This window comes from Meriones unguiculatus, chromosome 2, assembly GCF_030254825.1.
Source record: "Meriones unguiculatus strain TT.TT164.6M chromosome 2, Bangor_MerUng_6.1, whole genome shotgun sequence".
Lineage (NCBI taxonomy): Eukaryota > Metazoa > Chordata > Mammalia > Rodentia > Muridae > Meriones > Meriones unguiculatus.
In genome coordinates this window covers 84,877,397-84,895,923 of record NC_083350.1, presented here as the reverse complement: position 1 = coordinate 84,895,923, position 18,527 = coordinate 84,877,397, and the positions used below count along the sequence as shown (strand labels likewise).

Here is an 18,527-nt window from a genome sequence, read left to right as displayed (position 1 = left end):
CCCTGAAGCAGGCTGTCCTGAAACTCACTTTGTAGACTAGGCTGGCCATGAACTCACAGATATCCACCCGCCTCTGCCTCCTGAGTGCTAGTATTAAACGCATACACTACCATGTCCAGCTTGTTTATAAAAACTTTTATTCATATTTTAAGAGATCACATAGCTACTCTATGTAAGAGCAAGAAATGACCTGAGGGAAATTGCCTGTATAGTTGACTAGTGGCTGGGATGAAACCGGACTTGGTAAAAAGTCAGCCAGGCAGAGATGCCCCCCACCCCTAGAAAAGAATGAACTACTTAATGTTTTCTTTGCTATAATTTCTAAACAATTTATGTGGTCAAGTTAAAATGCTTTAAACATTTCTCTGTTAATATTTATAGTTCTAATATTTATGCTTCTAATTTCAATGAGTTCTCTTTGATGATCAGTAAGAAGTGTGCTAGATGCTGTAAAATGCAGAAGATACAAGTAACAGCTGAGATACCTTATAAAATAAGAAGCTCTTTCTGAGGAGGCCAGAGCTCCTCCTCCCTCTTCTCACTGTGCCCTGAGGGCAATAAGGAAGGTGTGTGCCTGTTGTTGTTGGAGACTGATGCCTTAGTATAGGTAATTTAAGATAATGGGTAATCTTTTGAAATTTCAATTTTTTTTCTTTCCAGTGTGCGGGATGACAGAATTCGAGTAGAAAGGATGAGTAACACTTACTTTGAATACAGCTCTGCTTTCCAGACAGTTACCGAGTTTTATGCCAGAAAGGCAGTTGACTGGCAGGGTAAGTATTTCGCTCTTGTTAGCCACGTGTCTTAACTGCACTGATAGCAGCTGTGGGTAAAGGCGTGAGTGTGGCTTTCAGCTCAGTGACAAGCAGGAAGCAAGAGGAGACACATGGGAGCCCCGAAGTAGTGGAGAACACTGTTGCAGCTGGCCTGTTGGGCTCGAGCCTATTCAGCCAGCACTGAGAAGCCTGAGGCAGGACAGTTTTTAGGGTTAGCCTAATCTGGTTTAGTGGGCAAAACCTATTTCAGTAGAAAAGAACAAGACAAAACAACCACGACACATAGACGACCCGATAGCGCGAGGTCACCGCTGCGGTGCCTCTCTTGTCTTCTAGACTGTCCGCCATCTGCTGGTGTAGTCTAATGCTCTTTAGGAAGGTGTATTTGACCACCCCTTCTTCACCTTTAGAGATGGCTCGCATCATTGCTTAATAGAATGTTTGATAACTGTTCTGATAAGTCTATCATTTTAGAGCGTTGGTTACCAGAATTACTGTGCCAGCACATTAGTGAGCAGACTCAGTATGTGTGGTAAACATTGCATGTTTGATTCACATTTGCTTTCACAGAGTAGGACATGATTGTGTATACACGTTTGCTCCTATCAGTCTAGGTTTGTTAGCATCAGTTACAGGGTTGACAAGATGAAAACTTACTTCCTGTTCTCTCAGGACAAATTTTTCCCCTCTGTACACCTGATCTTCCCCTGTAAGGAGGAAATCTCATGCCACACACTGTAAAGCACTTGCATTTAGCCCTTTCTCCAGCGCCTGCTTAAGCCTTTCTGTCTCGACATTTCCCCGTCACCTCAGCACTGAAGTCTGGTTTCATATGCCTTTAAATCAAATTTAATGAATGTCTGAGACCGTGTACCACTTCTGAGAGCAGCCTGGACTAGCATCCAGGGCTCATCTCCAGTTCAGTTAAACACATCACAAGACACCACAGTTCTTTCTGGGCCTGCAATTAACTGAAAGGTTGTGGGATGGAAAGCAGCCTGCCTGCCAGGCACGTGTCCTCTTGGTGTGAGCCGTGCTCACAGCAGCCTTTAGTGTGGCGTAAGTTTTCTGTCCCCAGGTGACAGCTTATGGAAAGGGCGGAGGCTCATCTGTGGGTATGAGGTGCCCTGGTTTAGAAGTTCAGTGCCCTGCAGGAATCTCTCCGTGGGCCTGAAGGAAGATGGCAGATTGTAAGGGTCAGCACACTCAGGGATGGTCAGCTCTCTGGGTTTGAGTATGTGTGCAAGCCAGATGTAACTCATTGACTTGAAGGGATTCTGACTGGGGATAACACTGTCTCCTAACACTCTGCTTTTACAGTTTCCAGGGAAACAGAACTAGAAGGTTAAAGTGAGTTCTCAGTGGAGGAGAAGGGCTGTTTTTCAGTTTTTACCTTCCTAATGCTGTGACCGTTTAGTTCCTCATGTTGTGGTGACTCCAGCCATAAAATTATTTTTTTTTGCTACTTCATAACTGTAATTTTTCTGCTGTTATGACTCATAATGTAAATATCTGTATTTTCTGATGCTCTTAGGTGACCATGTAAAAGGGTTTTTAACCTCCAGAGAGGTCATGACCCACAGGTTGAGAACTGCTGCCCTAGGCTTGTGAACAGCTTTAGTTAAATGAAGCATTACATTACTGAAGCACAAAGGGCATTTTGTAATATTTTTTAGTTTCTGTTAAAAAAATCAAACCACATAGTTGTATATAAAGAAAATGAAGTTTCTGCCCTTATCCCGTGTCTGTCAATGGACGATCACTGACAGTTGGCTGTCATCCTTAGGATTGTCTTCTGAGTGAACCTGCCTACCTGTGTCTGGGTAACATGTGTAGTATGTTTAGGTGGTGACAAACACTAAGCAGAAAGTAAGTAGAGAAGAGGGTTGAACTTTTGTTGGGCTAGTCAAAGAAAACCTTGCTGAGAAGATGGCAAGATGGCACGTAGCTGAGGTGTGGACAGAGAAGACGGAGTTGGGAGGGAAACCATCCCGACACACAGGCAATAGTATCTCCCACAGAAACAACCAGGAGTACAAAGCTTAGAGGGCACGATACTGGGTTGGGAAGGGATAGCAGGATCCACACATTAGACAGGGTAACTGAGGGGAGAGGAGAAACGAACTTCTGAGCAGAAGAGAGGAGGATAGCTCCTTGGGGTTGGTGGACGGTTTTGAGTGAAGGTGTCTAATGATCACACATCCACGTTAGAAAGAATTCTTTGGTTGCATTAAGAACACCCGGTAGGTGCAGGATGGAGCGGGTGCCTGGATGGAAAGCTGTTGTAGTGTTTTCATGGGAGGGACGAGGGTGACTTGACACCCTCTGCCCAGGCCTGTAGCAGTGTGCTGTGGACAGCATTCGTGTTCGCTGAGACAGCTGTCAGTCATTCTTTCAAAGTAGGCGTATCATAATTTGGATTTGCCAATATTCATTTAATCATTGCTCTATGGATCTTTATTTGGGTTGATTGTAATTTTTTTTTGCTATTATAAATATTTGTCAATCTACCTTCTTGCATACAATTCTTGACATATAGTTTAGAGTATTTATAGAAAGTAGTTAACATTTTTCTGATTTGAAAAATATATTATTTTTCAAAAATGATTCAGTCTGTCGAGAAATGTCTTTTTTTCCCCCCTATGCCATAAGTTTTTTGTAGTCACAGTTTGGTTTCCAAATGCAACCTTGTTATAAATGATATAAATTATTGTTTTTATAGATGAATTTTACTTAAATGTATTTTTATTAATAATAATGTTGAGGATAAATGTTCTGTTTTTAGGCTCTCAGAGTTTCTCTGGTGTCATTAACTTGGAGAAGCCTGTGATCTGCTCTTTGGCCGCCATAATAAGGTACCTCAAGGAATTTAACCTGGAAAAGATACTATCTAAACCAGAGTAAGTAATGTCTCAAAAAATTAAAAAAAAATAAAAAAGGAGAATTACAGTCAAAATATTTTATAGGACATTTGGTGGGTGCCTTGGTTGCTGTTCTATTGCTGTGAAAAGACACCATGACCAAGGCAGCTCTTATAAAAGAAAACATTTAATTGGGGGCTTTTATACAGTTTAATAGGATTAGTCCAGTATCATTATGGCAGGACCATGGCAGTACACAGGCAGGCATGGTGCTGACAGCTTTACAGCTTGACCCACAGGCAGCAAGCAGAGATAGATGCTGGGGTTCTGGGGGGGGGCTTTTGAAACCTCAAAACCCATCCCCAGTGACACACTTCCATCAACAAGGCCACCCCTCTTAACTGTCTCATCCTCAAACAGTTCTAATCCCTGGTGACTAAGTATTCAAGTATATGAGAGTATGGGGCCATTTCATTCAATCTACCACAGGAGGGATTACACTCAGCAGCTTATCTCTAGGGTACAAGGATGAACTGCAGGGTATTGTTGCTGGAATAAAAATAACTATGAATTAAACTGCCACATACTGTGTTTCTTGTAGATCTATGATACATTATTCTCACTGTAAAACTGTACTTCTAACCAGATTAGGAACTAATATTACAAAGGATGCACAATTTTTACATTTTTTTTTTGGAGGATAGGCACATATCTTAGACTTCAAGCACTTGACACTCAGATAATTGGGCCAGGAGTTCAGTTCTCAGAACCGATGAGAATGCCAGGTCGCCATATTGGCCCTCCTGCCGGAAGTGAGACTAGCTATGTCAGAGAGCTGTGGGTTTTACCAAGAGACTCGGTCTCAAAGAATTTGTTGGAAAAGGGATCTGAGAAGATTCCCGACATCTGCCTTGGGTCTGCACTCATGTGCACACTCAACTGCACACACATGGGCTCACACACGGAAACATGTTACACACATGCATGTACATGATAAGGAGGTTGATACATGATAAGAGACAAAAGTAAAAAGCTCCAAATTTTCTTAATCTTGTTTTCAATTATTTTATAGACCACAAAGTTGGAGATAAAGTGGCCAGCTATTACTGTAGAGAGTTTTTTATAAAAGTGATTAAAATTTGTAGATTTTAGAAATTTCAGACCTGATAATTGACATTATAGGAAAACACCATCTTAATAACCAGTGGTGTAGAAGAAGGTTGTGGGTAATTCTCCTATCTTCCCCCCCCCAATTCTCCTATCTTTATCTATCGCACCTTCACCAGTTTGTTGGTGGCTCAGACACAAAGCATCCTGTTACAGAGATCTTGCAAGAGCACACTCTCTCCCATTCTGCAGAGGCGATGAGCAGGAAGGAGCTAGCTCAGTAGAATGGTGTTCTCGGAAGTTTGTGGTATTCAGGGTTAATGGCGAGAGTGGATGAACAGCAGGTTCCTTGGGAATCTTGTAGTGTTTTGGTGTGTTTTACTAAAATAGATAGTCATTTCTCTGGAAACATTTTTGTCTTAGTCAAGCCATCAACAGGAAAGTAGACTCATTGTATCACATCCATGGTACTGTACAACCTTGAAAATGACCTGCATGGTCAGCATTACAATCTTCATTAGCAGTGTATCAAGCCAGAGAGCAGGCTGCTGAAAGGAACTGCACATTTTATATATGAATTTGGAAACTTCTAGAACAGAACATATTTAGGGAAAATAGTGAGAAATGCATGGGAATGACAAACAATTTCAGAACAGTGATTTTTTTTGTTTTTTTACTTCTATGGACAAGGAAGGAATAGGAAGGAATAAAGGGCACGGCAGAGGAAGTAGTGTAGTGGGGTTGTATTTGATGTAATTTTTAATCTGCGTATTACATTATTCCATTCATGTACAGTAATGACTTCATTGTTCTGTCTAACATACCTAAAACAACAACTTACAGGAAGAAAAATTACTCTTTTTGTTTTTTTGTTTTTTAAGACAGGGTTTTCTGTGTACCCTTGGCTGTCCTGCACTCTCTTTATAGACTAAGCTGACCTCATACTCACAGAGATCCACCTTGAGTGCTGGGATTAAAGCCACGCACCACCACACTGAGCGAGAAATAGTACTTTGGTTCTCAGTCTGGAGCAGTTCCTGTCATGGAACTGGGAGGCACAGGAGGGAATGTGGAAGGAGCCTGGATGATTGATGTAAGCCTTCAGCAGTCCACCTTCCTCCTGTGAGCACATCAGGGGTGTATCTGCTCACTGGCCAGAGCTTGGCTGGTCTAGCCTTCGCAAGTAGCATTGCAAATACCCACAACAGCTGCTTTTACGCATCCTCAGTGGTTCTCAGTCTAAGTCAGGCTGACAGTTAAGATTAACTGTTGCGTGTTGTAGTGTGGCTGAAAGGTTTTCTTGTTAGAAAGGTCTGAAACCTGGATTACATCTCAGTGTATTCTAATCTAAGCTCTACAGTCTTATTAAAGGAAATCCATAGCTGTGGGGGATGGTACAGTCCTTCAATCACAGTATTTCGGAGGCAGAGGCAGAGGCAGAGGGTCTCTGAGTTCCAGGACAGCTAGACCTGAGCAGAGAAATCTTGTCTCGAAAAAGAAAAAAAGAAAGGGGGGGGGGGGGAGGGAAGAAAGACAGAAGGAAAGAAAGAAAAAGGAAGAGATTGATTTATTCATTTGTGTGACTGAGCTTTTGGGCTGTTTGAGAATAGGTGACAGGCACCCAAGGGCCGACTTTTACACAGCAGGGAACCTGTGAATTAGGTAGACAAATGTAAAGCTGGCTCTGGTGTGGTTAGGGTAGATTAAACGTTATGCCCTCTCATCTAGTTGGAATGAAGAATAGCTCTAAGTAATAAAACATGAACTTTCTTTGTGTACTAAACTTTGAAAACGTTGAAACTTTTGAAAAGCTTCATTTTGAATTATGTGAGAGGAGAATGAATCTTTTGATTAAATTGAGTAAAGCTGAATTTTCCTTTGCATATTTGTGGTGGTTGTGTGACATTTTCTCTGTATGCACGTGGAGGTGCCTTTGGGAAATGATCCGGGAGCTAGATCTGGTAGTGACTTAGTGTACATCCAATTGTTTGCCTTTTCCATGACTCCTAGAGCCAAAGGCAAAAATGCTATAAAGAGCTACAGAGTAACAGGCCACCACATCCCCAACAGCATACTGTAGGCAAACAGTAAAGATGAAAGTAATGAGAAAGGGAAGACATTACTTATCTCAAGGTAGACTTGACTCAAAATTGCTGAAATGCTATTGGAAATCAAGATTAATATATAAAGATATACTGTACTGTTTTGCTTAAATATGAAATGCAAGTGATGCATTCCATAGGTGACATGTCACTTCCCTTTGAAGGTTATTCTGAAAGTGGATTCTACAGCTCTGGAAAAGAAAGTCACCTAAGGAAGAACAGATACTCTGCTTTTTACTCTGTAAAATTCAGTTGTGTCACTTTACAACCTCACATTGCTTGTGAACATTTTGTCCAAGTGCTGTGCTATCAGGGAAAAATTAAATTGCAGTTGGCATTGTTTAACAAAGGCTCTCACAGACACTGCTGTGTGCATCAGCGAGACTTTGATCTGCATGTACTGATGGGCCATTGGGCCTTCACAACAGTGTTAGGTGGTTAAAGAAAACACATTGTAACAGCCATTGTTTATGAACGTAGGTGGAACCACCCCAGGTTCCTGGACTGGAAGACAGTACCATTGAGACCAGCTCTCCCGGGACCTATAAACTCACCGACGTTGGGTCAAGGTCCATGCTTTTTGAGGGCTCTCCACACCTATTTCCATAGTGGCTGTAGCAGTTTGTACTCCCGCAAGTAGTGGAGAAGGGTTTCTTCTACATCTTCGCCACCATGTGTTGTCATTTGTTCTCTTAATCTCAGCGGTTCTGACTACGGTGCAGTGAGATCTCAAAGTAGTTTTCGTTTCCGTTGCCCGGAGAGTTAAGCATGTTCAACACTTTAAAAGGTATTTTTAAAAGGTTTCCTTCCTTCCTTCCTTCCTTCCTTCCTTCCTTCCTTCCTTCCTTCCTTCCTTCCTTCCCTCCTTCCCTCCCTCCCTCCCTCCCTCCCTCCCTCCTTCCTTCCCTCCTTCCCTCCTTCCCTCCTTCCCTCCTTCCCTCCTTCCCTCCTTCCTTCCCTCCTTCCCTCCTTCCCTCCTTCTCTCCTTCCCTCCTTCCTTTCTCTTGTTCCTTCTCTCTCTCTCTCTCTCTCTCTCTCTCTCTCTCTCTCTCTCTCTCTCCAGGGTTTCCCTGTGTAGCCGTGGCAATCCTGGATTCCCTCTGTAGACCAGGCTGGCCTCAAACTCACAGAGATCTACCTGCTCTCCCTTGCAAGCACTGGGACAAAGGGCATGAGCCACCACCGTGGGGCTCACAGGTGTTTCTTAGCCCTTCCTTTTTTTTCTTTTTCTTTTGAGAACTCTGTTTACATCCAGCCCCTACCCCTTTTTGATTGGGTTTTTTGTTTTCTTGATACTTTGCTTTTGAGTTCTTGGTACATTCTGGTTGGTAATCCTGTATGTGATATATAGCTGGCAATGGTTTTCTCCTACTCTGCAAGTTTCTTCAGTGAAACTGGTTGGGGTCTCTGGAGTTGGGTGTATGCCTGTATTTTACTCTTTAAGAGGTTTATTGGTATCACGAGAATGTTAGAGTTAGTTGTTTGCTTACTTCTGAATCAAGTAGGAGTAAAGGTACAATAAACTGAGATTTTATTCTACCATGCAACTTAAAATTCATAAATTATTAACTTTCAAAAGCAGATATAGGACGAGTTGATTTACATGAAACCACAGGGATGGTCAGTTCTTTCACATGTGACATGATAGAGTGCTTTAATTTTCATTTCCATGTTTAAGGAGTATTTGAGTAGGCTCACTGTATTCGGGTGATGGTTCAGGTAGGGTCTGTGTTTTTACTACTCTTCAGAAAGATTGGCTTCTCTTTTGTTGTCGTTTTGTTTTTTGTTTTATCCAGAAAGTAGAGTAGGAGTAGTGAAGCCCCTCACGTTTCCTTGGCAAGTTTTGTCAGGGTTATTTCCCCTTCATAACACTTGAACACCCTGTGTATTTTTGTTGCTGAAATATTAATGAAGTCTTTTCCCATAGGATTTCTGTTCAAATTCATACAGCATGAGCTCTGGCCAGGCATTGCTTATGAGGTTCATATCAAAGTACACCAACTTTGGCATCTTCCATGAGTATAAATAATTCAGAATTGCTTGAATATTTTAGACCAGTAATCATATACTCTATACTGTTGAATACCTGAGGGTGCTAGCAGAGAGAATCTTCAATTCAAAGTGTGGAATTCCTCATGGAAACAGGCAGTGGCAAGAAGGAGATTTCCTTTGTACTTGGAAGGAAGAGTCCCAGCCTTGCTCCAGCGCTCTTACCGCCCCAAATTCGGGAACTGCAGAATGCAGTGCAGTTGAATGACGCCCTTTACGGTTAGTCTAGTCGAGGGTTACCCACTGGCTTTATTATTTAAAAGTAAATATCTGATTTAAGTTAATAGAGATGTCAGCTTAAAGAAACAGCTCTTTATTACATCTATTTTCAAATATAGATTTCTTGTTCAGTTAGGATATAAAGAAAAAGTGACAAACCAGCCAACCAAAATTGCATTTTTACTTAGCAGGTCAAAGAGCTTGGTGAAGGAGCCCAAGCCTTTTTTCCATGAAGGTCTGGGCTTGTGAACTAGCACAGGCAATTTGGTGGTCGCCTACTGGTTTCTTTTTTCATATCATTGGTATTGAAAGCCTCTTGATCTTCTTCCTGATCCCTTGTTCAAGGTAGCGTTTTGGTCCAGACCAAATTCTGCCACATCCATAGACACTTCTTGGCAGATAGGCACTCAGAGTTTCCAGTTCTTTACTTTTTTAATTTTTTTATTTTCTGTCAAGACTTTACTTATGTGGTTCTCTTTTATGTCAGATAGTAGGAGCGGCATTTCACTGTTAATGTCAGGATAGCTGGTAGACAATGTCATTTTTAAACAAAATACCAAACGTTTGATTTTATGAAGATTCAGGAGCCAAATGCTGGATGAAAGCCTATTAGCTCAGAGCAGCAGAGAAAGCACCCAATTGATCTTTCTAACTCAGCCCAGAAGGAAAAAGCCCCTTCTCCACGCTGTCTTAAAAAACTCTTCAAACTGAATGCCTTTTTTCTTCCTGTGTGTCCCTCTATTCGTCCTACAGATGCCTTCTCACTCTATATGTTTTTTTCCTATGTTCACTCCCTGTCAACTGGTTGCTTCCTCTGCCTCTTGACCTATGGTTGACTTTATTTAATCCTTTTTACAGAAAGCTCTTGGATTAAAGGTGTGTGTTAGGGTTGAGCCAGAGCACAACTAGAAACATGTAAACGATGAATCTAGGGGTTCAACAGCATGATCAGATATTCTGCAACAAGACCAAAGTGTTTACCACGATGATCTCATGCTGGAGATATGGGAGTCCTCAGTCTGTTGACAGATTTCTGTAGCTCATTGCTAGCTTTGCTTGAAGACACCACCATGTCCTCCAGGAATAAAAGTCTGCAGAGTTTTGTCATTGGAGATGTGGACACATGCGGAACATTGTCCCCTTTCCTTTCCCGTCTGTGTTCTTGCCCTTGGTGTCACAGCCATGGCATCAGAGAAGGACCATATCCTGTTGCTTTTTTTCTTGTTCCTTTTTGGCTGATTTCCTATCAAAATGCTAATTTTTATCATGGTATTATTAGTTTGTTTCTATTCCCTAATTTTTTAAAATATAAGTGCTCACCCGTGGGTTTATTAAATTTATCTTTTTCAGGAATTTTAAACAACTCTCAAGTAGAATGGAATTTATGAGAATTAATGGAACAACGTTAAGGAATCTGGAACTCCTACAGAATCAGGTCAGGCTGACACAAAGGCTGGTTGATCCATGATTTGCAGTAAGTAAGTAAAAAGTAAAGATTGGAGTGAGAGAGCAGGTATAAGGGATAGTGCCCTTTGGAGTGGCAGGCTATTGGGTCTTTTTTGTTTGGTTGGTTAATTTTGGTTTTTCAAGACAGATTTTCTCAGTGTAGCCCTGGCTGTTGTGGAACTCACTCTGTAGACCAGTCTGGCATCAAACTCCCTGAGGTCCACCTGCCTCTGCCTCTGGATTCCTAGGATTAAACTTGTGCACCACCACCACCCAGCAGCTATTATTATAACTTAAGGACATAGCATCTTACTATTTTTACATCAAATATTTCTTAGAACGGGTGTTAGCTTTGAAACTTAGTATGAAATGATTGTCTGGCTGATAAGTATTTTTCTACCACATATTTAACTTCTTAATGTCTGCACTTATTTCATTACTTGCATATGAAACAGTTTGACTGTAAGATAAATGGTATCTCTTCTCACAGGCTCTCATCATTATGTATTTCCCCTTTATCAATAAAATAAGACCATAATGGAAACATTCAGAGTATTGCTTTCATTTTCAAATTATTATTAGGAAAACTAGAATATAAACTAGTGTTCTAACAAAATAATAAAGCAATAAATGTAATTTCTTTAAATTAAAAAAAAAACACCAGTTCTAAATTATTTGGTGGAATAGTGGAGAATCTTCTATGTGAAGTGTTTTCAAGCTCTTCAGAATACTCATCCGTGTGTCCCTGCAAATCCTGGTTTATTTCCTCAATTCTTAAATCTGAGTTTTATCTTGTTTCCTCATCTACTCTCTCCCTTGTGGTTCAGCTGGTTTGTTTGTTTGACTGAGCAACAGTTGCATCTCTACTTCTCTGTGATGGAGGTGCTATGACTCCTGAACCTGCCTGAAGTGTCTTTCCTCAGCTCTGCGTGCCTGCTCTGGATAGGAACTAGGAAGCAGGATAAGAGCTCATTCCTTGGCTGGATCAGTTCCTCTGAACACAGCCCTGCACTTCTCCTTGTTCCTGTCACATCTCAAAGCCAGTTCCTAAGGCAAAAGTCACTTGTAATCAGGCTATTCCTATAGATTCTCCCAGGTCAGGGTGTGGGCTTTAACAGAGGCAGAAGCTGAGAATGCTCTCTACTTACCTGTGCAGCCTACCCATGGCCCCTCTTCCAGCAGTTAACCCAAAACCCCAGACTCTTTTGCATACATTAGCTATATCCCTGCTGTATCTTGTGTGAATGGGTATATTTTCCTTCCTTACATTAAATGAGCACCTTTTATGAGAAAGACGTTATGCTGGGCATGTGCAATCCTTAAAATCAGGAGGGCTGAGGATGTAGCTTGGTGGTAGCAAAGTTGCCTGGCATGCAGAAAGCCCTGAGTTCAGTCACTACACTGAAAGCAGTTAGGGTAGGTAGACTAATTTTGACATCTGAACAGCAACATAAATGCAATACTGTCCTATACTGTAATATGTAACTGTCTCAGCAGTAAAACTTGTTTTCTGATCTTATGCAGACTGATCTGAAGACCAAAGGAAGTTTGTTTTGGGTTTTAGACCACACCAAAACCTCATTTGGGAGAAGGAAGCTAAAGAAGTGGGTAACCCAACCTCTGCTTCAATTAAGGTAAAGGGCGTTCTTTGTGTGTGTGTTAAACTTGGGAAATAAAGTTGTGAAATTAAAGGTATGTTAACCTCTTTCACACTAAAGTCACCATGGCTGATAGGACCCCAGCCCTGAATTGGAGAGAATTCTGTTTTTAACTGGCAGTGGACTGTCCACAGAGCCAGCCCATCCCCACACCGGTCAGGATCAAGTCGGCTTGCAGATCAGAGGCTGTGGCCATTGTTGGGGTTAAGGGGTTATTCTAGTTGGTTTGGCAGCGGCAGTGTAAGGGAGTCATGAGGAAAGGGGGAGAAGCTGTCAGGGTCTTCTGGGGAGGATGCTGAGGGTGAAGTGTAGAGGCTGGTTGCTGGAGAGTGTTAATTTAGTTCTAGGCCTAGTGATGCTGTGATCACCGTTGCTGCGGGAGGGGCTACATGGCGCTGTGGTCAGGCTCTCAACACCCTGAGAAGTCAAGGGCCTGAGCTGCAAATATTTCTGCAAGGAGAGTTCTTGGGTGTGAAGGTCCTCTTGAAAGGGACTTGCATCTAGGGCCTCCACCAGTGGTGTCCCTGTGACTGTGTGCACACCGGAGTGTCTGGGATCTTCATCCTAATTGTCCAACTCACAGAGTGTGGATCGACTTGGTCTGTGTTGTGACTGGCGATCTAGAGTTCTTAGGTTCCGCAGATGGTGGATAAAAAGGTAAATGTGGGAACTTCTTCCTAGAACTGTGTCTGGCACATGACACGTGTCTAGTTACTGAGTAGATATTTTTACTTATTGGGCTATTGCTATGTACTGGCATTCCATACTCAAAACCCCTGTCTACATGGGTCCTCAAAATTAGGGAAAGGGCCTTGAAACTTTCAAAAAGCTGCTTAATGTCTGATAGCCCATAGCAGCAAAGGCTAGCTCTAAACCTGGTAGAGACAGGAGAGCCAGAGAGCCATGAGCCCTTGTCCTGAACCCTTACCCAGTGTGACTAGCCACACACTGAGTTGTAGCTGTGAAGAGCAGAGCTGGGTATCTGCTGTGTTTGCTAAGTGAGTTAGTCCCTGGCGGCCTCTGCTCTCCCAGGGCTGCTGTCAGCGATAAAGCAGTAATTCTCCCTACATGTGAGCTTTTGCCCTTCACAACAGATATCTGGTGAGCGCCTTCATGTACATTGCATCTCTCTTTATAATTTTTTGAAAATTTATATCTTGTTTTTATTTCTAAGTGTGTGTGAGTGTGTATGTATGAATAGGTACCCAGGGAAGCCAGAGAAGGTCATAGAATCCCCTGGAGCTGGAGTTATAAGCTGATATGGGCACCAGAAACTAAATTCAGGTCCTTTGTAAGGACAGCAAGGCCTCTTTCCTACTGAGCCATCTTTCTCCAAGATCAAGTTAGTGCACAAATTTTGATGCATTAGCCCACTCCCGGGTTGCTTAGGCACCTATGATGTCACCTATGATTGTTCACCATCGCTGCCAGGGGCCTGGAATAAAAGAACCTCTGTCTCCCCCCCCTCTTTTTCTCTCTCTCCCCTTCCCTTCCTCTCTGTCCATCTCTCTCTCTCTCCCCTCTTGCTCTCTCTGCTTTTGTCTCTCTGTTGGGGCACCCCCTCCCCCATCTTTCTCTCTCTGTCTCTGCCCTCATGATTCACTCAGGCCCTAACTCTCTTCTGCTTCCCTTCCCCCAAATAGTTATCTTTCAAACCAGATCTGTTTTGTGTATGGCATATTTTTTAATATATCATAACATTTGATGCCAAGACTCGATAGGAACCGAGGTTGCTGCTGCCACAACACAGAGTTCTCATGCCCGCTTGCCACCTCTCCCTAGCTCCTCATTTTTTAAGTAAATGAAAAGGGAGGAATGTTATGTTGTGCAGGCAATTCAACTGGCCAGCCTTCAGGGGCCTTTGTCACTGCCCGTGTCTTATGTCATCACCTGGGCCAGGTACTTCAGATATGACCCCGTCTGTCACTCCACCCCACTGCTCTCTCCTCTCTCCCTCCTCTCTCACACTCTTTCTGCCTCGCTTTCTTTTTTGCCCCCGCCATGTCTTCCTCTCTCTGTCCAACTCCATCCAATAAATCTTTCATATAAGATCTGTTGTATGTGGAATTTTTATATAAATGCTAACACCTGCACCACCGCTTTTAAGCCTCACAACAGCCTCGGTACACATACAGTTTCATTAGCCTTTTTACCTGAGGAGGACTTAGTAGTCACTGTCTTCAGTCATCCTTGTGATATGTTCTGAGACATTGTTGATGAAGACTGCCCAGTCGCTGCAGGTCACTGCGCTCTTCTCATGTCGGGACATTGGACATAAGGAATTTATGAGGCAAAGAAGAAATCTCCCAGATGTGTCTCTTCTGTGGTTTCAATTCAGGTGGCCTTGAAGGTCTTGCAGAGGAGAGGAGGTGGCTTTGTGCAGCCAAAGTTAATAGCCCAGGCTTTCTACTCTCTGGGGGTTGAGTTCTGTTTCCCCTGGGGTCCTCTTTTTCTAGAAAGGCTGAGAAAAGACACACTATTTGTTGAACACTGATGCTTGATGCTTTTATTTATTTAATTTTATATTTTACATTTATTGTGTGTGTCACATGTTTGAATGTAGAAGTCAGAAGAGAACTTGCAAGAATTCTCTCCTTCCACCATTAAGCTTCTGGGATAGAACTCAGGTCATCTGCCTTGGCAGCAAAAGTTCTCACCTACTGAGCCATCTCTCCAGCCCTGATGGTCACTCATTTTCTTCTTTTGCCCCCCCTTTTTTCTTCTTTTCTTTCCTTCCCTTCCCTTCTTCTCTTATTGAGGGAGTGTATTTGTGTGTGTCTGTATGTCTGTGTGTCTCTGTGCATATGTCTGTGTGTCTCTGTGCATATGTCTGTGTGTGTCTGTGTGTGTGTGTCTGTGTATCTGTGTGTATGTGTCTGTATGTATGTCTGTGTGTGTGTCTGTGTGTGTCTGTGTGTCTGTATGCTGGCTGCCAGTGCCTCCCTAGGACTGTGCTGGCTTCTTCTGACCTCTGCGGACTAAACTCAAACCCTCATGCATATACCTTTTCTTTTAATCTGGGTCATTGTTTTAAAAGGTTTGCTCATTTAATCCATTATAGTGCACTTTAAAAGAATTTCAGTTACAGTTTAATGATGCTAAGAGAGGGACCAGAGAAAGATCAGCTGAGTAGCCAGGGGCTTAGCAATGTGTTTCTTACTGCTGTGTCTGTCCTTTTCAAAATACCAACATCAGTGCCTAGCTGATTCTGTCAGGCCTAGAGTCCATCTCTGAAGTTGAAGCTGAATGTTAGGTTAGGGTCTGGTCTTCATCTGTAGTGAGATCACAGAGCAGGTAATGGTTAGGGATACACAAGGTAAGGCAAATTTCCCAGTGTTGTACAGAGTCCCATGGTTGGTAGTCATCTATGAATTCCCTTAGAAGCCTCTATATTTTTTAATGCCTGGCACTACCCCACAGGGCAACCAGAGAGCTCATAAATTCAGAGCCAAGTGTTTATCTTTTAAAGGACTTTCCACCCCCACCATAGTTTATTTTTTCAGATGTCATCTTTGGTGCAGAAATCTGCATCAATTTTAAAAGTCAGAAATGGATTTTACTTTATTCTTATTGGCTGATCATGGGATGGGACTTATGCTTACTGATATTATCACATTGTTTTTTTTATAAAAGGCTTCAAACCCCTTACAGTTTCCATCATGTCTGCTGATTTTAAGCAAGGAGATTCTTTTCTGTAGTTTTCTAGCTTCTCATAAACGATTGTCATATTGTATACCAGGAGTTCCAATGCCTTTTAAGATTTAAATAATTTATCTTGCATTCCTTTTTAAAATTTTATCTTTGGATTGTTCTGCTTGATGATTGAACCCTTTGCCTCAGCATTATCAAAGAATATGCTCAAGATTTAATAGCATACTGTGTGTTAAAACATTAAACAAGGACTGGGAAGATGGACAGAGGTTCAATTCCTGGTACCCACACAGTGGCTCACAACTATCCATAACTTCTTCTGACCTCCGTATATACCAGGCATGCAGGTAGATGCACATACATGCAAGTTAAAGCCCAAATGCATAAAATAAATCTAAAAGATTTAAAAATAAACACATTAATAAATGTTTCCTTTGTGAGTAACCTTATTCTGCCTGCAACTCACATGTGAAAACTCCCCAGGAGTCTCTTCCCTGCCTCAGGAACTTATTTGTGGCCATGGCTTCTCCTATAACCCATATGCTGATGCCATACCAGACCCATACATATGTTAGCACATACGTGCTTCAGGGAATAGTCTAGTTGAGTATACAAAGCTGATTTGGAGACAAAGAATTTCTTTTAATGAAATAGTGACTTTTTTCACTTATTTCCAAACCCAGGACCTTGTGAAATGTTAGGTAATTACTTCTTTTCCACTGAACCACACCCTTAGCCCTGAGACAGTTAAATTTTCATTATGTTTCAAATAAAATCAAAACATTTGCCCATGGCTGTTTCATCCGCCTGCTCTTGTCTGTCCCTTGTCATGTGCCTGCCTGTAGTGCTGGGATATCGGGAAGCTTTTCCTTATCTGGTGATACTGGTATTTGTATTTGATAGTTTGTTCAAACTAACAAGAGCACTGTTCAGCTACAGTGCTCTTACCTTTTCCTCTAGTCGTTACATAGTTATCTGACTATACTGTATACCTTAGGTCTCAGCTTCAAATATTACAGCTTCAGTGTAGTTTTCTCATCCTAATATATATACACATATATAGTATTATTATTATATAATATAAATATTTTCTTAGCTTTTGGTAACATATAGAATCTTTTTCTCTTTTATGACAAGATGATGAAAATTTAGGATGCAAAGTAAAATGTGGAAGTAAAGCTGTCCTTCTTCAGGGAAACTTGTCATTCTGAGCAAATTGATTTTATAGAAATTTTAGAAAAGATAGTTTCCTTTATATTGTTCTTTGCTTTAATGTTAAAAGTTTGCCAGAAGAAACTTTTTCCCTTTGTTAGAATATTTGTTTAGTCAAGACTGAAAATATTGTACTTAGCACAGACTGTCAGGATCTTGCATTCTTATCACATCTCTTGTGCAATCATGGTAGAAGCTGACTCAAGAAAGCCAGGCTGGTAAAATAGAACACTGTCTGCCTTTAAATGTCATGAGAAAGGTCTTACTCTTCAAACCTCTGAGCACATCTGGGTTGATTTTTTTTTTTTTTCCTTCAGTAACATTTGGGAGCTCTTTACGATCATACTTGTAGGATCTGAGCTCCACAATTGGTGTCTTACTTAGGGTTTCTGTTGTTAAGAGATGCCATGACCATGGTAATGCTTATAAAGGGAAACGCTGGCTGACTTACAGTTAGAAGCTTAGTCTGTTATCATGGTGGGAAACAACGGCATGCTGGCAGACCTGGTGCTGAGGAGTGGAGAGTCGACGTCTTGATCCACAGGCAGCAGGAAGGGAACTAATTTAAACTTGGGGGACCTCAAAACCCATCCTATAGTGACACACATATTCCACCAAGGCCCACGCCAAATAGTGCCACTCTGTATGGGCCAAGCGTTCACACACATGACCTGAGGACCACCACAGGTATTGTAGATGGTTTATAAGTTTGCTAGCGCTCCTGTGACAGAGTAGCGTGGACTTGATGTTTTAGTCATGGTGATACATTGTCTCATGATTTTTAGGGTCGAAGCCAAAGTAGGTGGCTTCTCAGAATCAACTCAGTAGGGTGAGCTGATTCTCAGAGGCCCACAAGAAAGTTAGCCTCATGCTTCTTTCTTAGCCTCAGGCCGTTTGCTGGCACTCTTTGCTTCTCTTGAGTTTTGGCTGCATCTTCTTCATCATTGGCTTTGTGGTCTGATGGTGTTCTGCTGGAGTGCATCTCTTCTGATATTTTTAGGATGACCCTGTCTCAGCTATTTTCAGCTTTCTTAACTTTGTTTTCATGTAAAGCTCTGAGAGTCAATTTCAAAAACCAGTCTTTCTTTCTCTAGCTCTCGCTCTCACTCTCACTCTTACTCCTGCTCTCCCTTTCGGAGGAGGAATATAATTCAACCAATACGAAATAGGTTCCTCATTTGGCATATGAAGATTGGAGGTACCCATCATTTAAGTATTTTTTACACAGATTTAATACCTGAAGTAATATTGTAAGAAACCACTGAATTTTGTACATTCTCGCACTATTATAGCCCAAGTACAGTTTTCTGAAAAATCACCTACCCATCATCTCTTTGAAAAGTATCCTTGCTGTAGCTTTTCAGGGGAGATATTTATGAAAGTGTTGGATTGATTTTTAAGATGAAAGAGAAACATTTATACATCATTTTTAAAGTAAAGGAAGGT

General features: G+C 41.8%; 1 protein-coding gene across 5 annotated transcripts in view; it reads left to right on the top strand.

The window, feature by feature from the left end:
- Positions 1-18,527, top strand: part of Msh3 (mutS homolog 3) — a 148,770-nt gene that overhangs the window by 47,487 nt on the left and 82,756 nt on the right. For all 5 annotated transcript variants that reach the window (XM_060377772.1, XM_060377771.1, XM_060377775.1 and 2 more), the window contains 4 exons: positions 661-773; positions 3,562-3,676; positions 10,465-10,549; positions 12,085-12,194. In XM_060377772.1, the coding sequence (XP_060233755.1) occupies positions 661-773; positions 3,562-3,676; positions 10,465-10,549; positions 12,085-12,194 (423 nt within the window). The remainder of the gene's footprint in view (positions 1-660; positions 774-3,561; positions 3,677-10,464; positions 10,550-12,084; positions 12,195-18,527) is intronic.